Below are 23,060 nucleotides of genomic sequence, written 5' to 3'. Positions count from 1 at the left end.
CACAGAAGAAGGCATAGTTTGGGTTTTTACACTGTATTATCATTTTACCCTATTTTAAAATGGAAGATTTCGATTACTACTACTGCTGCTGTACTTTCGGCTTGTTCCGTGAGGGGTTGCCACAGTAAATCAACGTTCTCCACTTCACCCTGTCCTTTGCATCGTCCTCCCCAACACCAGCCACTCTCATGTCCTCCCTCACTACGTCCATGTATCTTCTCCTGGGTCGACCTCTAGCCCTGTTCCCTGGAAGTTCCATCCTCAACATCCTTCTACCAGTTACTATCTCTCCTCTGGACATGTCCAAACCATCAAAGTCTGGTCTCTGATCTTATCTACAAAACGTTTAACCTTCACTGTACCTCTTATTGTCTCATTTCTAATCCTATTAAACATGGTCACTCCCAAGGAGAACCTCAGCTTCTTCATCTCCGCCACTTTTAACTGTAAAGCAACTGTGTCTAATCCATACATCATGGCTGGCTTCACCAACACTCTCCCATCACAGAGCACACCTGCTACTCTCCTCCACCCATTCCAGCCTGCCTGCACACTGCCTTCTTCACTTCCTTTCCACATTCTCCATCACTCTGCACTGTTGACCCAAAGTCCCTGAAGTGCTCTACCCTCTATTCCTTGTAACTTCACTGTCCCCCCTTGGACATTCTCATTTACACACATGTACTCTGTTTTACTCCTCTCACCTTCATTCCTCTCTTTTCTAGAGCAGACCTCCACTTCCTCAGATTCTCCTCTACATGCGCCCTGCTCTCAATGCAGATCACAATGTCATCTGCAAACATCATATTCCAAGGAGCTTCCCGTCTCACCTCATCTGTTAGTCTATCCATCACCATGGCAAACAAAAAGGGGGTTAAACCTGATCTCTGGTGCATCCCACCTCTACATTAAACTCCCCTGCACACATCACTTCTGTCGTACAACTGTCATACATGTCCTGACCTACTCTGACATAATTCTCTGCCACTCCAGAGTGCCACTTATTAATACTAATATTTCAATAAGCTTCCTAAAATGTTAGATTTTGAGGTATTCACTCATTTTTTTACAATCATAAACTGTAGACTTCGCTGTACCTGTCACCAGTAGAAGCAATGACAATTTCATCTCCAGCTTTCCATGTCACTCTCTTCATTAGGGTCAGGGTGCTGGAGCCCTGGGGGGCTGTTTGGGACAAATGGGTCCAGGGGACAGGAACTGGAACACCTGGATGGACAGGTTGTGAACAATTACACCTGAGTGGAGAAAGTAATGAGAACATTCCCACAGGACAGATGACTTAAGTTAATCTACGAGGTCCAATTATTGTGATATGATGTCAATAACTGGGGTTTGGGAAGAAATTTCAACATGCATTAAAACATGCAATATAGATGAAACGGAGGCATGAATGTGAGTTTTTGGGTCAACAGTGGTGGAGCTCAGACATGCAGTCTAACCTGCAGGTTAGCTTTATGTCTGGTGCAGCAACTGCAATGAGTCTCCTCATTAGCATTTACATAGCACCGACATGCCAGTAGCAGCAAACCTCTACAATCTTTGACCACTGGTTTGGCTTATTCATTTATTCAATCTGCATTGGTAAAGATTTGATTCATACAGAGATGTCCGCTAGCTCAGCGGTCCCCGACCTTTTTCCTGCCACGGACTGGTTTCATGGCGGGCAATTTTTTCACAGACAAGGGGGGGTAATTAAATAAAAAAAGAGGAATCTAATCTTACCAATAAACTTTATATTATGCACTTGCAATAACTATTAAACACGTATTACACCAATATCTACTCACCATTAGCTGTGGTCGCAATAATCGCTTCTGTCCTTCATGGTCAGGTTTTTTGTTTCATAAATGCCACATTCTTGATTTTTAATTCAGGGTTCTTGTCTTTTACTTTGGGATTCTTTGTCTCTATGTGCTGAAGCAGTTTTGACCCCTTTGTTACCTCGTTAACGAAGGCAGGCAGCTGTAGATAAATCTGAGTTTTAAGTCTGACTCCTGGTTTGTCTGTTAAAAGGTTTATTTTCTTGGAGGTTATCGGCGGCTCTTCTTCCTCCTCAGTTGGACTGTCCCATTAGCAAAGAAGCTCTCCAACGACATTTGTTCTTTAATTTAATTTTGGCTAGTTCATGTCTGTGTTTAGTAACCTATCACGTAAAGCGTGAAAATTCACAGGCGAATGTTACGTTGGCGAAGATCCGGTCGTTTTTCAAAATAAAACACCTTTTAGACGCTAATAATCAATGCAATGGAAATTGTATGCATTAGTTATTCTTTCTGTGCGGCCCGGTAACAAATGCCTCATGGACCGGCACTGGGCCGCTGGTTGGGGACCACTGCACTAGCTTAACGAGTGTTTCAAATATGGCCACTTTGGATTTATTTGTATTTTAAGTTTTATATTTTTGGGATGAGAATGAACACCTCCAAATCCGAGGCCATGGTTCTCAGCCGGAAAAGGGTGGAGTGCACCCTCCTGGTTGGGGAGGAAATCCTGCCCCAAGTGGAGGAGTTCAAGTACCTCGGGGTCTTGCTCACGAGTGAGGGAAGGATGGAGCGGGAGATTGACAGACGGATCGGTGCAGCGTCTACAGTGATGCGGACTCTGCACAGATCCGTCATGGTGAAGAGAGAGCTGAGCCGAAAGGCGAAGCTCTCGATTTGCCGGTCGATCTTCGTTCCTACCCTCACCTGTGGTCACGAGCTTTGGGTAGTGACCGAAAGAACAAGATCCCGGGTACAAGCGGCTGAAATAAGCTTCCTCCGTAGGGTGGCTGGGCTCTCCCTTAGAGATCGGGTGAGAAGCTCAGTCATCCGGGAGGAGCTCGGAGTAGAGCCGCTGCTCCTCCGCGTTGAGAGGAGCCAGATGAGGTGGCTTGGGCACCTATTTAGGATGCCTCCTGGACGCCTCCCTTGTGAGCTGTTCAGGGCACGTCCCACCGGGAGGAGACCACGGGGAAGACCCAGGACACGCTGGAGAGACTATGTCTCTCGGCTGGCCTGGGAACGCCTCGGGATCCCCCCGGAAGAGCTAGAGGAAGTGGCCTGGGAGAGGGAAGTCTGGACTTCCCTGCTTAGGCTGCTGCCCCCGCGACCCGGCCCCGGATAAGCGGATGACGATGGATGGATGGATGGATATTTTTGGTGTATCCGTTCATATATTGGTTTATATTATGTACAGTATTCCATTAGCTCTTGTAACAGAGAGTGGTATCGATGCTGTTTTTGTGCGTTCATACCATGCAGGTCCAGCACTCCCTCCCTGACAGCCAGTGACTTGGCTCCATAAATGGGGAGTTCAACTGAGCGTACATGTCCATGAAGGGTGATGATGGCCTTGTGCTGGAATGGTGCCTCCTCTGTCCCGATCTGCAAATGTCCACCATCTGTGATCAGGATGTTTTCTGCCTGCAGCTCAATGTCTGCTTCATCAAAGATCAGTGTCCCCCCTGAGTGCAACGAAACAGCAAGTTATACACTAAAGGTCCAAGGTTTCACCTTCAGGCTGTGAGCAACGACACTGGATGTGAGGAGGGTTTTCTTTCTCTGTTTTTACATGTACTGATGTTTGTACCTTGAATAAGGAGCATTTTCAGCACTGGGGTGCTAATGTCCAACAGGATGGTCTGGCCTTTAGTTATAACAGCAAAGGAACCCTTCTCAGGGGGAGGCAGACCACCCCATGTGAATCTGGACGACCACACATCAATGTAGAAGAAATCTGCACTTTCCTAAAGAAAAAAGAAACAGGCTTAAGACAGATACATCCACTGAGTGGACAGCACATTGTGAAACAGACACTGTGTGTTTTGGCAGCCTTAATGGGACTTGTCCTCTGTCAAGTTAGGTTGAGGTCAAATGTCTCCCTCTCTAGGCCAACTCAAAGGATAACAGCTTTTTGCATTAATAAAATCGGTTAGAGCATTGATAAGAATCAAATAAGAAGATATTAACATGGGTATAACATGTAACACAATATGTCATGGTCATAATGATTATGTAAAATGATGATCTGTGAGAAAATCAACTGTTAAGAATTGATAATGGTATATAATAAATTGGTATATGATCTCTTTATCAAACGTTTGACTGTACTGAATGTTAAAGGGTTAATCAGGGACATTTTGAGAAGGTAATGACTTTGAGTGAAGCAGAGAAAGAGGAAATGCAGGACCAAATATGGTCACAAGACCAAAATGGAGGATCAGAGCTAAAATTATGGTTCAGGTGAAGACACAGACAAGGCGGGGTGGAGCGGACATTTTGAGAAGATGATGGCAAAGTGAAGAGCCACAGGACTCTTACCATGGCCGCCTGGGATGCCTGAACAAAATGAAGGAGAGGTGACTCCAGGACACAGACAGAACTGGGTGAGGAGTCAACTGGGGACACAGAACTGGGAGAGGTGACTCCAGGACACAGAGAGAACTAATTGAGGATTCAACTGGGGACACAGAACTGGGAGAGGTGACTCCAGGACACAGAGAGACTAGGTGAAGATTCAACTGAGGAACAGAGAGAGGCTGGTGGAGAGAGTGAAGGGGGGCCAAGAGATGACGTCCCCTCTCAACACCTGGTGTTTAGAAGAAGAAAAAAGAGAAATACAGAATTTTTATCAGAAAACACGTGACTCGCGTGGAGAATAACTGGAACTATAAAAGACTCTGAGCTGCCAGAAAGCAGGGAAATCTTCGGGGCCTCGGTGGGAGAGGTTCTAGTTCTCCCAAATAGCCGCAAGTGCGTGGCAGCAAGAAGGTACGGAGAGTTCCAGAGTTCGAGGAGGAAAGTAATTGCATGCACTTAGGTTCAAAAATGTGTAGCAGGAATAAGACGAGATGGATTCAGAGCAAACTCACACCGGCTGTTGTGAGGAGACGGAGTTGAATTGACTTTTTGGTTTCTTTTTCCTGTTTATCGCCTACGTGGTGCTGCTTTCAAAGAGAATACATTTTCAGCTATTTTAAACAACTGCAGAGGAAGCTCGCTGAAACCACGAAGTGAGTTAGAGCGTTCTCGACACTCGCCATCCTGTTCTGTAAAGTGAAATTCCAACCTGCAGCGTGACCACACTCTGAGGTGATGGAGGAACCCAGCGAGACTTCATCAAAAAGCACCTCCAGCGTCCTGCTCTACGCGGCAGAGGATTTAACTCCTTTGTTTGGGCCCAATGGAAGAGTTCCATCTCTCAAATTAATATTCCTTTTGACCCTTATTCTGTTTCCCTTTTGATACATTTTTTGGAATTCCCCACTTTGACTGAAGAGCACGCCCCGAGGAGCAACAGAGGGCATTATGCACAAAGGGAGAATTCAAGGGAGAATAGTTTCTCCCTTGAATGGATGATGACAAGGACGGACACTCGGGGTGTTGAAGGATCAGTGGTTAGGGAAAGCTGAGGTTGAGTAGTATTTATTATGATTGGATTTTAGCTTTTGTTATTTATATGTTTTCTGCTCCGCTTATTGCTTATGCCTACAATAAATTCAGAGAAATTATAAAACTTATTTCTCCTGATTGACTACTTCTATGACGTAACATCCAGATTCTAAAAGCTATGTTAAGATGTTAAATGTTAGTTTCAGCCTAAGTGATTTCTAATAGCGAGACCGTTGAAGCCGCAGGGTAAATCTCCCTAGGAGAAAGCCACTGTTTACTCATTTACTCATTTAACCCTTTAGAAATGGAGAGCCGACATAGGGGTTCTATGTATATGAGTGTATATTTATGTCTCCCACAACCACCGGGTTTTTACACCTCTCTCACCTGCTTGGCTTTGCCGAGGTCTCTGATGCTGACTCTGACTTTGGTTTCTTGAGAATGCTGCTGAGAGTTTGTCAAGCATATGATGTGTGCGTCACTGGAGGACTGAACATCACACACTGACCCTGCGATAGTAACATTGACTTCATTCATTTCCGTGCTGTAGAGGAAAAGGAGAGGAAAAGTATGTGGGAAAGATGGCAAAAAAGAAATACTATACTGTATATTGTCTAGAGATTAAAATATCAGGCAATATAAGGATTAGGCGGATACACTGAATAAAAATGTTAGTATAATGAAATTAAATTAAATAGAGCAGACGAAAGAGCAAAAGACTTATTATCTTTTAACACAATACATCTCAATGCTATGAAGTAACAGTAAGCAGGAAGTAAATGAAGCATGTTAGAGTTCAAGAACCAATTATATCACTTATTTATAGGTGTTGGAATCCCACAAGCTAAAAATATAACAAAAAAAATACTGTATCACATGAAATAGGGGAGGGACAAGTGTGTGTGTGTGTATTTATAAGGAAATATTTCTGTTTGTTGTATGCATAAAATTGTATTCACAAAATACTTTGTGCTTGTCATACAAGACTAAGGACCTCTGGACACTGTGTGTTGACATGTCATTGCATTAAACTCTATGAAGGACATCTCGTGACACAAAAGTCATTGTGTCACGTAAGTTGAGCACTTAATTCTTAACAACCGGTCAGAATCTGGGCGGATTCCTCCATTGTGTCATCTGTCAAACCACATTCTCTCTTCTTTCATTGCACCTGAAACCGTAGCCTCTGATTGTGAGCCGGGTGCCTCCAGCAGTGCCTCCTCTACGAGGAGAAACATCAGTGATCACCGGAGTCAACTGAGTTTTGTAGGTGTAGCCATTCGGCATGTTTACTGTATCCAACGGGTTAATAACAGCAACCACGCAGCTCAACTCTGACTGGCTACCTAAAAATACACAAGACAAACCAGCACAGTCACATTCGGTTGACAAAAGAACAGGAAGAATTAAAATGCGTGCTTCATCATTCATGACATGTCATTGTTTTATGGCACATTCTTGTATCATCTCCTGAAAACTGATTCCGATCAGACAGACAGCATTAACTTTGCGTGAGTCTGTGAACATGTATGTGAACTATGTACTAAGGACTTTCAATGGAAACAAGAACGCAAGGGCTTTTTTGAAATGCTCCTCTTAGACAGGATGTTTGACTTTATTTGTACTGTAATACATGCTACTGTGTGACTGTATTTGTACTGTAATACATGCTACTGTGTGACTGTACCTGTACTCTAACATTCTAATAAATATATTCATCATCATCAAAAACAAAATACCAGAAACCTGCAGGAACACATTCCTAACTTGTAAAAGCGTTTCATCCTTTCTGATGGTAGATCTGTTTTTTTTGTTTTTTTGTTCTGCCAATTGAGTTAATCTGATAATCTAAGAAATTATTTCAGAACACAATGCACCTGTCAATTTGTCAAAGAGTTATCTGACTGCATTATTATGCTCCAGTCAAGCAGTTAGAAACGAGACAATAAGAGGGACAGTGAAGGTTAGACGTTTTGGAGACAAGGTCAGAGAGACCAGACTTTGATGGTTTGGACATGTCCAGAGGAGAGACGGGGACTATATCGGTAGAAGGATGCTGAGGATGGAACTGCCAGGGAACAGGACTAGAGATCGACCCAGGAGAAGATACGTGGACGTAGTGAGGGAGGACATGAGAGTTGCTGGTGTTGGGGAGGACGATGCAAAGGACAGGGTGGATTGGAGAACGTTGATTTACTGTGGCGAACCCTCCGGGGACAAACCGAAAGTACAGTAGTAGTGAGGACAGCACATACTTTTTCCTTAACAAACATGGATGAGATGATACGTTGAACTGCATCTGAGTGAATCGTTAAGGTGAAATGATGTAAACCAAACTTACCTTTGTTGAATGGAGAAAGACAGTAGAGTTGGGTCGATGTCGACATTCGTCTGAGAACCTCACACTCCTCCTCACAGATCATCACGGTAGAGTTTTGTGGGTCGAACCCAGAACCCAGAACAGACAGCAGAGCACTGCCACCAAAACTGCCTGAATCACACACGAGAAAGAACTTTCTCACTATGAAAATATAAAACCTGTAAATTGTGATGCACTAAAGCAGTAAACTATTTAGTTTAATCAAAAAGGATTACAAGGTCATTGGGGATATTCCTTTAGGGAGCTGGAATGGATTCTGAGGGGCTTGAATTTAACAAGACACCCCCCTTTATAATTAGCATTCATGCATTCATTCATTCATTCATATGGAGACATCTCCACCTACCCTCGTTCGGCTGTACGCTGCTCAGAGTCAGCTCATACGAGAACATGACATCTGACTGGGCATTGCCCTGGCTGTCGTGATGCAGCATTACCAGGTAAGCCCCCCCCGGGTTGTCTCCTGCTTTACACTCAATCTGTGTGTCAGAGACTGAGGACACATCACAGAGGACGTCATTGATAGTGACGTTGATTTGCTGAGACTCGTAGCCAAATCCTGAACCTGTGATTCTGAGGACTGCACCACTCGGCCCTGTGGGAAACAGGCACAGAGTGAATCAATATGATATGAAAGAAATAAGCTTCCGCCAAATGGCTTTTGGTTCGTGAGATAACTCATGACAAATGGAGCTAAACCCTTATTTGATTCCACCGCAGGCAGAATTCATGAAACGTGTTTAAATAAACGTTCTGTATGCCATTAAAAGACGATAAACTGCTAACTGTTTTCCCCATGCGGGAATAAGTCATACAATGATGTGGCTAATTAATGGATTTCTACACACTCACACTAAGTTTTTCAGTCATTTTGCGCTTCACCAACACACGCTAATCATGGAAATGGATATGATGCAGCTTTCGAGTTAAAGAAGATGCATCTGGCTATCAAAGAAAGAAACAGAGCTGCTGTACGTATGCTTGGCATCAATTAATCGATGAGATGTTAGAGAGTGTAGCGTGAAAAACTGAAAGTGACATTATCCATCTTCAACCGCTTATCCGGGGCCGAGTCGCAGGGGGCAGCAGCCTGAGCAGGGAAGCACAGACTTCCCTCTCCCCGGCCACTTCCTCCAGCTCTTCTGGGGGGGGATCCCGAGGCGTTCCCAGGCAAGCCGGGAGACATAGTCTCTCCAGCGTGTCCTGGGTGTTCCCCATGATCTCCTTCCGGTGGGTCGTGCCCTGAACACCTCACCAGGGAGGCGTCCGGGAGGCATCCAAAATAGATGCCCACCTCATCTGGCTCCTCTCAACATGGAGGAGCAGCGGTTCTACTCCGAGCTCCTCCCGGATGACTGAGCTTCTCACCCTATTTCGAGGGGAGAGCTCATTTCGGCGCCTTATACCGGCGATCTTGTTCTTTCTGTCACTACCCAAAGCTCGTGACCACAGGTGAGGGTAGTAACGAAGATCGACTGGTAAATTGAGAGCTTTGCCTTTCGGCTCAGCGATCCATGGCCTCAGATTTCGAGGTGCTGATTCTCAACCCGGCCGCTTCACACGCGGCTGCGAACCGATCCAGTGAGAGATGGAGGGCACAGCCTGATGGATCCAATAGGATCACATCATCTGCAAAAAGACCCAATCCTGAGGTCACCAAACCGGACTCAACGCCTAGAAATTCTGTCCATAAAAGTTCTGAACAGAATCAGTGACAAAGGGCAGCCCTCCCGGAGTGAAACCAGCACTGGAAATGTGTTCAAATTCCTGCCGGCAATGCGGACCAAGCTCTGACACCGGGAATATCGGGAACTGATGGCCCGTTATCAGGGGTCCGATACCCCATACTCCCGGAGGACTCCCCGACAGGACACCCCGAGGGACACGGTCGAATTCCTTCTCCAAGTTCAAAAACACATTTGGACTGGTTGAGCAAAATCCCATGCACATTCAAGGACTATTTAGAGTTAAATTATTAGTATGAGTGAGACTGAATATTTCACACAAAACAAAACCTAAAACTCTATGTATAAGGATTGAAAGAACTGAATTAAACGTAACTATATACCAGCAGCAGATACAGAACTATAATTACCAGAGGCTGGGATGACAGATTTGATGACGGGAGTGTGAGCTGCAGAGTAGTTGAAGCTGAGAGGAGGGTACTGCACCAAAAAGACCTGAATGTTGACAGTCACCTGTCCTTCGCTGTGAGGAGGCGTCATGCAGTGAAGCAAACCTGAAGTTACTTTTTCAATCTTGCAGGGCTTGCTGCCGACCATCACACCGGTGTTGCCCGGAACAAAGCCATTTCCAGTGATTACAAGAAGGGTATTTCCTGCAAGGCTGCCTTCTTCAGGGCTGAGGACGGCTTGGGGAAGGCTGGTCAGGGTCACTGCACTTGATGCAAGGCCTTTACTTCTCACAATAATCTTGAGCAGGTGGTCACCAGCCGGCAGGGCATTCACGCTCAGATTGATGCTGTTGTCTTTCACGGCATTGACTTTCAGCTCTATTCCGCTGGCAAACACTGACACATCATCTACATCGCTGCCAAACTCTGAACCATCGAGGGTGACTGTGGTTGGTTGACTGATGCTGTTCGGGGAAATACTGGTGACCGTGGGCGTGACAGCGGAAGAGTACAGGAAGGAGCAGTCAGACACACAAGAGCTTTGGATCCGACCCATATGGAAGACAACATCACCATTGTGAGGCTGAGAAGGAGAGGTGTCACAGATAATTGAAGTGTAATTGACTGACACGATGATACAGGGCTCGTTGGCTACAGTCACTTGTCCATCAGAGAAACCAGAACCAAGGATGTGGAGTCGGGTGGAGCCGGTGAGGCTGCCAGTCAGAGGCGAGACTGAATCAATCACAGGCAGAACCACAAATCGACGGTTGATCTCTTTCGGTATAGCGATGACGCCATTTCCAAGGTTGTTGACTCTGACCTCTACAACATGAACAATGCCAATGGGAAGTTCACTGTCGTAGCTGAGATGGCAGCTGATCTCAGAGGAAGTGCTGTTGATCACCTGACAAGGATGACCTCCCACCATCACCTCCAGGATGAAGGGATACAACAGCATTAGCCAAATGAACTTTAAGGCTACTGTATTAAACGTGGAGAAAAACATGGCTTTAAACACAAACAATTAAGTTCATAGTCTACAACAGTGTTTCCCAACCGGTGTACCACGAGAAATTTTCCAATATCACCCAAAAATAATTTATTTTTTATTTTTTATTTTTCTAATATCACCTAATTAACATTGTCGGGTGTCCGTGCTGTAATAAAGCATGTGTGCCGCCCGTAGATCGCGCTTCAGACTTTGAAGTGAACGACAGGAGCCGGTTCCCGTCATTGGGAGCTGTTTGTGAGCCAAAAAAAATTATGTTAAAGTCTAACGTGATTGGTCGAGATGTGTGTGGGCATCTGCGTGTCCACAACGAGCGGGGGAAGAGGGGGGGGGGGGGTTACGCACATGCAGCACAGCGAGCGGACGAAACAAAAGGGAGGCAGGGAGAGAGGAGAACTTTAGACTAGAGACAAACGACGCGCTAGAAAGGGTAAGGAAAAAAACTAGTGATAGAAAACGTAGTAAAATCTGGACACATTTTAACGTGGTTGACACAAAGGCAAAATAAGTCAGCTCGTATCTTGAGGAGCCGCTTATCCAAATAAGTGCAGCCCCACTGAGTTGGTGGGAGTCCAGGTGTTCAGTCTACCCACGTCTTACACACGCAAGGGAGTGCGAGTTGTGCTCTTTTATTGTTTTTACTTCTGTAGACCCTGATAAATAAATATTAAGTCTAATGTTATCAAACGTTTTATTATTTGTATGAAAATGTTAGTGCAGAATCTAGACTTGAAAATGAAACAAACCTCATTGGCGCAGGTGATGATGCCGAAGCCACTTCCCTGGATGTGGATGACCTGGTGGTAGGAGCCCTGGTTGGGAGAGATGGACTCCACTGTGGGTGTGAAGCAGGAGGAGGTGACGAAGAAAAGGCCCTCTGGAGGCAGGTTGGGCTCTTGGCAGTCTCTGGAAGCGACGCACGGTGAGGTGGCTCCGGAGACACGATGATAACCTGAAGGAGAGATAGTTCAATCCATTCATGAACTGCAATGATTTGTCCTGCCGAGCAACAAATACGGACCTCGTGGACGTCTGACTTGATTTCCTATCTTTCTATTAATAAATTCACACACACACACACACATTAGAGGATGAGGCTGCTGAACACTAGCTTATCCACATAAACAGTTACCTCCAGCCACATATTTGGCATCCTGGTTTCCCACCCTGACTGAGATTTTGTTGCTCTTATCATCTCGAGGTCTCACTTTGACGACTCCTTGCATCTGCAAGTTTTCGGCATCGTTTATGAAGCCACTGGAGAAGTAATAATTCCCCGGTATGGCGAAACGATATCTTAAATACCCTGAGGGAAGTGAGAGACATTTCATGATATAACTTTTTTCCAAGAAAAACATGAATACACACAGAGAGGACTGACTGAACGTTAACACATGATATACCCCCGAATCCAGAGAGCTAATGCTGTGCTTAAATGCATCATACCTAAGCCAGCAAAGAAGTTATTCTAATAAATAAGTATAATACAGTGATAATAATATATTTATAAAATAATATTAAGAGTAATAAGATCAAGAGTATAATTCAAGATTGTTAAAATGCAAACAATAGGTGTAGAATGATAAATTAGGTGAAAAAGAAAAATACTATTGATTAGGAGGAAGCTATGCAAAATCTGCTAAGCAAAAAATAAAATACAATGTACTAAAAATAAAATCTATCATACAGACACAGTTACAAACCTGTATAAAAAATAATGCTTTATATGCATAGACCGTAAAAAAGCAATGACATCTTAAACTGCCAAACTATTTAGGTGGAATTTTCCTTTTAATTTGAGAGACTTAACATCTGATTTCTCCTGAGCTACGATATCTTAGCATTGTACCTTTGGAGGTCCTGGTCCTTCCACTGTAGATTGGTCCCCCATTATAGGTGGTGTTACCTGGGCTGGACACACTATAGACGGCAAATGTCTGCGACCGTTCGATTTGAGCCTCCCATTTCCATATTAGTCTGTCTCCAACAGACACAGTCGATGAGGAAGGATCCCATGCATATCCCTTTCCATAGACTACAAAACAGAGACAAATGTTAACTGAAAACTTTGCACACATAAATATATTATGCACAAATGACAGAGATTGCAATTTAAAAAAATATTCTCCATATGTTCAGCTTGTTGGGGTTCTGGGTTTTTCCTTGGTTTGTTTTTCATTCATTTTCCTCTCTCCCTCTCTTTTGACAGTGGGCGTGGGCGGCAGAGAATGGAGCGGCAGAGCAGTCACACCTGTGATCAATCATCCAATTCCCCAACTGCTTTGCATCTTCATGCCACAAGCAGTTTCTAGCAAATGAATCCTCCATCTTTTGTACACAACTTAGGTGAACTAGGATTTAGTTTAACACATGCAAAAAGCATGGAAACATAAACCTACTATGGTGAACTCCCTGGTTGGTGACAGTGTGGTTCTTCGCCACTGCTTGCATAACACACTGCAGCTCATTTTCTGAGGCTGTCATCACATCACAATCGATTCCTCCTGTTAAAAAACAACATAACATCATGCTTGAAACCTGGAGCGGCTGCTTTTACATATTTGAGTTTTTAAAATTCTGAATAAAGCTGTTTTGGAGAAGTTGCATGGTGGGATTTTTATTCTCCCTCCATGTCGCTTACCAACAGAGACGGTGTTGTCAGAGACATTGTTGCTAAAACCATATCCAGAAACAGTCAGCCTGGTTCCTCCCATTAAAGAGCCAGCCACTGGGTAGATGCTGTTGACTTGGAGGATGTATTCAATGGTTGTGTTCACACCATTGCTATGAAACAAAACGTGCAATACAGTCCCAACTGATTAATATATGATGTATTTTAATAAATGACTTTTATTATAAAGACTTCACTAGTTTTACTATGATGATGTAAGTAGTATTTTTCTATGCAGGCTAAGAACTTGTAAAGTTTTTGTTCATGCCCTTTTGAACTTCTTACACTTCCTGAAAAATACATTCACAGGACATTCTGTCCTGACATCTTTCAATACGTCAAACAAAGTAAAACAAATAGTAATATGAGGGTTGTCATAGAAAAACAAACAAAGAACACACTGTCGCCATTGATGATGGTGATGAATTGGAATAATTTGTGGAATCACAGAGTGTGAAAATGTCTGTCATGGTCCACGCACCTTGTCTGAGGGTAGCCACTGTTTCCAACCTGCACCTGTACACAATACAGGTCGGGTGGCAGCACGGGGAGAAGGCAGGTGATGTTTGTCGCAATCCACTCCATGGTGACACATTCTTCAGTGCCTACAAACACCTTGCTGTCATTGTTCGGTCCTCCCAGGTTCAAACCCTGAATGGTGAGAACTCTGTGTCCTACATAAAAGCAAATATCCGTCAGATCACAGTTGCATGAAGCGTCTTGAGTCTGTTACAAAGATAATGGGTATGGAAGAGTTTCGGACTGAGAGTAGGGACGATGATGGGAAAAACTAGAGAGCTGGTGGACATGATGATGAGGAGAAAGGTTGATGTGTTGTGTGTCCAGGAGACCGGGTGGAAATGAAGCAAGGAAAGAAGCTTAGGAGCAGGATTCAAGTTGTTTATAACAGAGGAGATGGAAAGAGGAAGAGGAGGAGGGGTTATCTTGAAGGAAGAGTTGGTGCAGAGTGTTCAAGAGGAGAATCAAGTGTCGGATAGACTGATGAGTTTGACGCTGGAGATTGAGTGTGTCATGTTGAATATTGTTAGTGGGTACGCTCCACAGGTAGGAGGTGAGTTAGAGGAGAAGGAGAAATTCTGGAGTGACTTGGATGAAGTGGTGGAGACAAGGTCAGAGAAACCAGACTTTGATGGTTTGGACATGTCTAGAGGCGAGACAGGGACTATATCGGTAGAAGGATGCTGAGGATGGAACTGCCAGGGAACAGGGCTAGAGGATGACCCAGGAGAAGAGACATGGACGTAGTGAGGGAGGACATGAGAGTGGCTGGTGTTGGGGAGGACGATGCAAAGGACAGGGTGAAGTGGAAAACGTTGATTCAAAGGACAAAAATATGACTCTTCTTACCTGTTACAGTCGTTTTGTTGGGGGTTATGCTGCTGATCTGGGGTGTGAGGTTAGCATCATAGGTAAACAAGTCACTCGCCATCTGACTCATGTTTTCCATCATCACTGTGATGTTTTCTGACCCTGTAACTCCCTGAAATACAACCATTTATTTATGAAGGACTTCATCAAATTAGTAACTACATCCAAGCTAGAGACCATGATCATCTCATGTATCTAATGTGTTTTTATTGATGTATACATTTAATTCTGAGTTAGTTTACATGTTTATGTTTATACCAGTCTGCAACAATTGCTTCAAAACTTTTTTTTTTATTCAATTAGTAGACTGGAGCAGTGCCTGCTCAACACTCATGCTCAACACTTACTGCTGGAGATCTGCACGTCAGCTCTGTCTCACTGGCATGAACCACTGCACATTCTGCGCTGCCCACAGCAACTATGGCGTTCTTACCAAAGCCGAAACCTCTCACTGTCAGTAGCGTGCCTCCTATGAATGAATGGTTTATTTTGGTTAAAATCTTCAGTATACAAAATTGCAAAATTAAGGAAAGTTTACAAACACCATAACAAAAAAAAGAATAGGCTGAAGCCAAATTTTATTTTTGCCTATCTTGTACAATTAATCCAAAACCCCAAATCAATAATGCAAAGAAGGAAAAAGAAAAGAAAGGGGAAAAAAGATAACAAAATTATTCTAAATTATCTAAACATTTGACATTATATACCTTAGTCATTTCAGAAAATGTCAGCACAAAAATTAACTGCAAAATAAAAGATTAAGACAATGACGTCTTTCCACTTTCACTGCGAAGTTGGGAAGACTGTTATTCTTTACCCGAAATAATAGCTCACAACTCACAAGCATACAATATCTACACATTTTAAAGATAATATTATTTCATATGATCTTTAAATGTAACTAGTTTTTTAGTTGAATTTAAAATTTGCAATTTACCCTGACAACACCAAACACCATAAATGTAATTTTATTTTCATATAATTATAACTTATTGCAATCAAACACTTTTTTTTTTAACTTGATCATCTCCTTTTCTACTGTTGTCAACAAGTCTTTGATTTCTGGTTCTGAATGCAATGAATTTCTATCATCTGCAAATTAAATAAATTCAAAATTATTAAATAGACTACTGATTCAAATAAAGTATAAATAACATAGGTCCCAATACTGAACCTTGTGAAAGAGACGTTAGACATCAGAAAATGAAGGACTATTTACTACAAATATATGTATGTTGCGGTTTCCTTTAATTTTATGAAGAAAATAACAGATTGTGGCACGAGTGGTAACGTCTTACCTGCTACACTCCCAGAGGCAGGAGAGAAGGAGGAAACAATGAGCTGATAGGTGAAGTAGAGCATGTCGCTGTTTGGGTAGCGTGCAATCCCCACAGAGGGGAAGCTGACCAACACAGGGTGGGTTCCAGCACTGGAGCTGCCCAGTCTGCACACCAGACTGACAGCTGGAACACCGGTGAAAAAGAGATAATACTATGAGATGATAAACTCAGGAACGCAATGCAGTATTTACTTGTAAACTCACTTACCGCTGAACTGTTCAATGTGGCACTCAGCTTTTCCCACAAAGACGGAGGCCTTTTCATCACTAAAGCCAGTGCCAGTGACAGTCAGCAGAGTCCCCAGGCTGTTAGAACCTGAAACAATCGAGTCCTTTCAGTCTAGGAACGACATTCTTTCAAGCTTTATGTTTGACTCAGGTGGTCTGAAAATCTGACTCAAGAGTCACCATTGTGGAAAGAAGGTCAACGCTCTGTCAAAGGCATGATTCACACCTGCTGAGGTTTAGATCTGTTTTCCTCTTATTAACTGACAGCTTAAGCACTAAGGGATCTGAGAAATGTGTTTTCTCTCTGTGCTTCATGAAATAAGTGATCAGAGAGAACTGATTCTTCACACAACGTTTGCAATACCTCAGAGAATCAGTGACCATCACCGTTCAAACCAGAAGTCCCCTTATATTGTACTTAAGCGCACCTTGAGATGGGCTGATTCCAGTCACAACTGGAGTGCTGTCCTCACTCCATTCAAACCCACAGTCACCAGAACACTTTGAGATAATGCCATTGATGCTAACCTCGACCTGCAAACAGAATCACAAAACTTCTTGATTTCAAGATATATAAATGGCACCTGGAATCACTCAAACATAACATGCTATAACAATAGAATAATAGAGGACTGTCACTGCAGGTCACTTCTATACAGAAGCAAGAGCATGGGAATCATATTCACTAATTCCTTCCTGGAGGAAAGAGATGTATAAATACAGCTGGAACAGTTTTAGAATATTTAGAACGAACACACAAAACAAAGTGGCAGACAGATAATGCTGAAACCCAGAGGGCTTATGATTCATGACTGTACCTGTGGTTTGTCTTCACAAACACGGAAGAGCTCATCTGGTATATTTCGCCAAAGCGTGCCTCCCTTTGTGATCTCAAAGGCTGAAACCACCACATTTTCACCGATAACCAATGAGCTATTTATCTACAAAGAGAATAAATCACAATCAGAAGAGCCAGGACACGCTGGATAATTATCCAAACATAAAGTAGCAGTACAAATTAACACCTAAGCAAACACTAAGAAACAAAACACATTTAAAAGTTGTTATTATTTCACAAACTAGCTGCTTTTAACTCTTATTCAGAAAGACTAGGCCATACATATTTATAAACATTTTTTAAACAGACAGATGGAGTCTGACATGGATCAGAGGCTGGTCTCCTGGTTTCGTGAGCCACTTCACTCTCCATGTGGGTTGTCTGCAGCTTCCCTGCCACGAAACGTCAACCTGACCCATTCCTGCGATTCCTTCAAGGGCATACTTCAGATCGATTTCACTGATGTTCACCGGCAGACCTGAGAAGAAGGTGGTGTTAGAGCAGAGTGCTGCATGTAGGACAGATACCTACTCATGTCTTACGAAACACCATTACACCATTTTTAACTGTCTCTTAAAAGGAAGTGTGACCATTAGGAATTTTATATTCAGGATCAAGGTTATATTCTTTTCTTTTTTTTTTTAATTAAAGATTCTCGATTATTTAAACTATTTATGTGGGTCTTCCATCCATCCATCCATCTTCAACCGCTTATCTGGGGCTGGGTCGCGGGGGCAACAGCCTCCCAGTGGGTCTTGCCCTGAACACCTCACCAGGGAGGCCGTTCAGGAGGCATCCTGAATAGATACCTGAGCTCCCATATCTGGCTCTTCTCAATGCGGAGGAGCAGCGGCTCTACTCCGAGCTCCTCCCGGATGACTGAGCTTCTCACCCTACCTCTAAGGGAGAGCCCAGCCACCCTACGGAGGAAGCTCATTTCAGCCGCTTATATCTGTGATCTTGTTCTTTCGGTCACTACCCAACGTTCGTGACCACATGTGAGGGTAGGAACGGAGTCAGGGAGTCAGATCCATGGAAAAGTGAAGGTAAACTGTTTTTAATTGGGGATTTAGAATTTCATTATATGGATTGTTGGAGCTCAGTGGGCCGATGTGACATTTAAAGAAATGTACAGAACTGCACCTGTAGCAGAGTCTCCATGAATCTCCACATCAAAAGTGCCATACAGAGGAGGACTGGCTCTGTGAAGAAGGTCGATGGTGATGGAGGCCGCTCCCTCTGTGTACTCCACACTGGAGGACCTCTATGAAATGCATGAAGTGAAAAGAGATTTTTATCATTTTTAGAAGACAGAAACTTGTTATTGGGAGCAGAAATAAGATTGTGTACTGCACCAGACTGACACATACACTTACTCTTATGTTCTCCTCTGTGATCCCACTTTGCTTTAGGGATTATGGCAAATATGGAACCGCAGAATGCAGAACACAAAATAGGTATTTGTTTAAAGTTGTTGAAAATACATTGTTATGTATATTTCATGAAGCAGTTACCTGCATGAAAAGAACTTCCAGCAGTGGAAACCCAAAAGCACAATCGTCTGGAGTGGCCTTGATGGTGTAGCTGAACTCCGAATCATTTGTTGCACCTTTGCTAACAGCAATTGCCTCAAAGGTTTGACCAAAGCGCTCAAACGGTGCTGGTCTCCTCTTGTAAAGCACCGCTGTAAAAAAAACAGCAGCAGGTAAGATAACATGGTGATTCTTAATGCCTCCACAGTCCTATTGTTAAACACTTAAATCAAATTTAGTTCATGGAAGTACATGAACATGCTCCATACTTTGAATTAATGGAAAAGAATGATGAAAAGCTACAGAAAAATAACAACAGACTATAATCTTATTGCACTTCCTAGACATTTAGAATCTTAAAACTACAATCAAAGTGTGTACCGTTCTCATCCCCCGTGGTGGGATTCTTTCCAAAATAAACGGCGTCCACATAAAAATCTTTATTTTCATATTTGTAGAGGTAAAACTCCAGCAAGCGGTATTTGCTTCCAACAAAGAATGTCTGCAGTGAACTCTGCAGGTCCATGCATTTGTAACTCCATCTGTCGAGTAAAAACAACATTTACATGTTTGCACTTATGGTACAATCCAAACTGAAATGACTTGATTGTTTTCACTGACATGTCGGTTGTAGACAGGAATGCGATGATCCTTTTGGTTTCTGTCATGGTTTTGCCTTGGCTGTTAAGGTAAGAAAACTTCAATCCAACTTCATGCTTCATGGATCCCTTGTAAGCAAAGCAAATCTGTGGGAAACAGATTTTTTGAGGAACTAGAAAAGCACTCAGAGAGCGCAGACCTCCGCCGAGCATCTCACTCCATTCCTAACTGGATTTACACTGTCCACATGGTGATCTGGATCAGCACCAAAGTGTTTGAAATTGTTCTTGGTATCTTTATACACCAACCATGAAAAGTAAAAGTGAATCAAAGTTGATGTGTATTTTTAACTGATTTTTGAATCTGTAAATGGAGTTTTAAGTTTAAATGCAATTTTTTTTCCTAATGTCATTCTGGATCGGATCCGGATGAAATCCAGTGGTAAAATAGATTTCCCCACCCTACATGACTGTCACATTCCATAAACATCGATCAATAATCCACTGAAATATTGAGGAACAGATTTTGAAGCTTGACTGCAATGTTAATGAAAATTTCAAAATGATCCAGCATCCAGGATCTCTTCTGGATCATCACCAATTTAAGTAATCTGTTCCTGGTAACATTGCCAACATTTCCTGGACATTTCATCCAGACACGTCTTGAACTTTTTTAGTTATCTTGCTAACAAACAGACAAACAAACGCCGGTGATTACATAACCGCCGCCTCGCCTCGGCAGAGGTTATAATGAAGAGTCAGGGAAAGATCAAAATCCTTTTACAGACAGAATGTGCAATGATTTCATGACAGAATGCGTTGTTTTAATATTTATCAAATAAACAGCATCGAGCATGCTACTAGTAAATATTCTAAAAAAAATATTCTAAACAAAATGAAGCTTCACTGCACTGTAGCTGCCTCCCAGATAAATTCTAAAGAAAACTAAACCAGGGTAGTGTACTACCGTGGTATTTGCTATTATACTGAACAACATTCCAGTGATTCAGCTGTTGGTCAACCAGACAGAGCTAAACAGTCCTGTCTGAGATCATTGCTCCAATTCTTCTTTTTTTTTTTTTACAAAAACTGAAATGTTCCACATTATAAAAGAAAGTTGGTTTGTTTGTGCCAGAAAACATATTTGCAAGGACATCCTTTGTGTATATTTTTATACTTTCAAGAACAAACAAACAAACAGCAGCTGAGACATTGCAGACATCAGACCAATGTTTGGTGTGTGATATCACAGTGCTTGGAAAGAGCTGCTCTTCTCTCTACTTAACAAACAAGCTGTTTGAATCTGAAATGAGTGATGAATAATGATTTGGCAGCCTGAAAATCTGAAACTGAGAGCCCATGCAAAAAAAGACGTGTTTTACCGTGGGATGCTCATCTAATGACACTGGTCCGTACGTTCCTCCAGACACTTTTCTGAAAGTCTCCTTGAATAGAACCTCAGCGTTCTTCAGCGACCACTGGCCACAGCAAGCGTTTTTCACCAGAGTCCCTGTATTACCTTTAAACTGGAGAGTAAAATAAATCAGAAAGCAGTGAGCAGTCAACATCAGTTTACTGTGTCTGTTACGGTTCTTTAATTTTAATCACTTCCTCTTTAATTTGTAGTGTTTGCATCGTGGATTGTGCTTTCCTTTTTTCCTGTCACCATTTCTTCCGCCTCGGTGGAGGTAATGATAAATCCACTGACCTGAGAGCTTTTATATTCAAAGTCATTGAAGTACTTCACGTCGGACCCTTCCTCCGGCAGGATCTCACTGGGACACTCTGCTTGAAGAAAAGCCTCCAGAACCGACTGCACCTGTTCACAAAAAACACGCAACCTGGATGTTGGTAATCTGCTTTTCTTTAGTACAGGCAGTCATTTCTGTAAGTTCAGGTCAAAAATTATCCTCCATCTATCCATCTTCAACTGCTTATGTGGAGCCGGGTCGTGGGGGCAGCAGCCTAAGCAGGGAAGCCCAGACTTCCCTATCCCCAGCCACTTCTTCCAAGCCGATCCTGAGGCGTTCCCAGACCAACCGAGAGACGTAGTCTCTCCAGCATGTCCTGGATCTTCTCCGTGGTCTCCTCCCGGTGGGACGTGCCCTGGACGGAGGTGTCCAGGAGGCATCCTAAATAGATACCAGAGCCACTTCATCTGGCTCCTGACAATGCGGAGGAAAAGAAGCTCTACTCCAAGCTCTTCCTGGATGACCGAGCTTCTCACCCTGTCTCTAAGGGAGAGCCCTGCCACCCTATGGCGGACGCTCATTTTGGCCGCTTGTACCCGCAATCTTGTTCTTTCGGTCACTACCCAAAGCTTGTGACCATAGGTGAGGGTAGGAATGACAATCGACCAGTAAATCGAGAGCTTTGCTAACCTGATGAAGCCAACAGGGCCACGTCATCTGCAAATAGTAGCAACCCAATCCTGTGGTCACCAAACCAACCACCTCAACGCCCTGGCAATGCCTAGAAATTCTGTCCATAAAGTTTATGAACCGAATCAGGTCAAAGGGCATCTTTGGCAGAGTCCAACCCTCACTGGAAATGTGTTTGACTTACTGCGGACCAAGCTCTGACACCAGGCATACAGGGAACAGACCACATTGCTCCTCCTAAATCCGAGGTTCAACTATCCGTCAGAGTCTGACGGATAGTTCCCCACCATACACATTGTTGACCATGCACTGCTTCCTCCTGAGATGCCATTCAGAAGTTGATTTCCATGGCCTCATCAAACACCTCCCATGCCTGGACTGCTTTCGTCTGCCGCCAAACTCAAAAAGCACCTGACCCCTTTGGTCCTTCATATGGGTGGTGAACCTATGGGAAGGAGGCCCCATGTTGCTTCTTCGGGCTGTGCCTGACCGGGCCCCATGGGCAAAGGCCCAGCCACGAGGCGCTTGCCATTGAGCCCCATCCCCAGGTCTGGCTCAAGGAGTGGGTTCATCAAAAGGGTTTCGTGAGCTACCCTTTGTCTGGTCCCTCCCCTAGGACCTGTTTGTAATGGGTGACCCTACCATGGACATAAAGCCCCCGACAACTGGCCTCCTACGATCACTGGGACACGAAAACCCCTCCACCACGATAAGATAGCAACTGAGGGGGAAAACAATTTTCTTCCTTGATTTTAAAATAAAGTAGTTATACTGGTTACTTTGCAGTTAAATGCCATTATTCTAACCACATTCCAGCCAGATATTCTTTGCAGAAGATTCAGATTTCAACCTTGTTACACAACAGACCTCAGACTCATTGGCATTGACAGGGATGGGCTTTGTGGTAACCCCCTCCCAGCGCAGAGTGAAGGTCTCCATGTTGCTTCTCCCCTTTGTCACTTCAGTAATGGTAATGCTAAGGTCAGTGTCAAAAACCTTATAGCCAAGAGGTGAGAAATCTCCTGTAGTCCAGAGAAAGAGAGGTGATTGATTAATTGGCTGTGTTGAATTTATAAATACAAGCACACGTACACATACGATATATACTGCATATGAATTTAACAACCACACAGGTCAACTGAAGAGCAACCAGCTTTCTTCATA

At 43.5% G+C, this 23,060-nt stretch overlaps 1 protein-coding gene across 1 annotated transcript in view; it reads right to left on the bottom strand.

Annotated features, from left to right (window-relative positions):
- LOC137915687 (fibrocystin-L-like) overlaps positions 1-23,060 on the bottom strand; it is a 49,023-nt gene that overhangs the window by 16,712 nt on the left and 9,251 nt on the right. The window contains exons 15-45 of the mRNA XM_068758827.1: positions 22,764-22,918; positions 22,342-22,450; positions 21,556-21,647; positions 21,224-21,334; positions 20,898-21,041; positions 19,538-19,662; positions 19,298-19,458; positions 18,899-19,068; positions 18,761-18,790; positions 18,528-18,648; positions 17,795-17,892; positions 17,365-17,487; positions 16,975-17,080; positions 16,527-16,634; positions 16,278-16,442; positions 15,327-15,448; positions 14,959-15,091; positions 14,072-14,264; positions 13,561-13,703; positions 13,376-13,423; positions 12,769-12,954; positions 12,046-12,225; positions 11,666-11,850; positions 9,869-10,841; positions 8,120-8,368; positions 7,735-7,884; positions 6,565-6,739; positions 5,781-5,937; positions 3,592-3,748; positions 3,257-3,466; positions 1,098-1,227 (exon numbers count right to left, since the gene is read on the bottom strand). Of these exons, the coding sequence (XP_068614928.1) occupies positions 1,098-1,227; positions 3,257-3,466; positions 3,592-3,748; positions 5,781-5,937; positions 6,565-6,739; positions 7,735-7,884; positions 8,120-8,368; positions 9,869-10,841; positions 11,666-11,850; positions 12,046-12,225; positions 12,769-12,954; positions 13,376-13,423; positions 13,561-13,703; positions 14,072-14,264; positions 14,959-15,091; positions 15,327-15,448; positions 16,278-16,442; positions 16,527-16,634; positions 16,975-17,080; positions 17,365-17,487; positions 17,795-17,892; positions 18,528-18,648; positions 18,761-18,790; positions 18,899-19,068; positions 19,298-19,458; positions 19,538-19,662; positions 20,898-21,041; positions 21,224-21,334; positions 21,556-21,647; positions 22,342-22,450; positions 22,764-22,918 (5,209 nt within the window). The remainder of the gene's footprint in view (positions 1-1,097; positions 1,228-3,256; positions 3,467-3,591; positions 3,749-5,780; positions 5,938-6,564; positions 6,740-7,734; positions 7,885-8,119; positions 8,369-9,868; positions 10,842-11,665; positions 11,851-12,045; positions 12,226-12,768; positions 12,955-13,375; positions 13,424-13,560; positions 13,704-14,071; positions 14,265-14,958; positions 15,092-15,326; positions 15,449-16,277; positions 16,443-16,526; positions 16,635-16,974; positions 17,081-17,364; positions 17,488-17,794; positions 17,893-18,527; positions 18,649-18,760; positions 18,791-18,898; positions 19,069-19,297; positions 19,459-19,537; positions 19,663-20,897; positions 21,042-21,223; positions 21,335-21,555; positions 21,648-22,341; positions 22,451-22,763; positions 22,919-23,060) is intronic.

This window comes from Brachionichthys hirsutus, unplaced genomic scaffold (assembly GCF_040956055.1).
Source record: "Brachionichthys hirsutus isolate HB-005 unplaced genomic scaffold, CSIRO-AGI_Bhir_v1 contig_574, whole genome shotgun sequence".
Classification (NCBI taxonomy): domain Eukaryota; kingdom Metazoa; phylum Chordata; class Actinopteri; order Lophiiformes; family Brachionichthyidae; genus Brachionichthys; species Brachionichthys hirsutus.
Note: the sequence above shows the minus strand (reverse complement) of the source record. Positions and strands in the feature narration are given on the sequence as shown.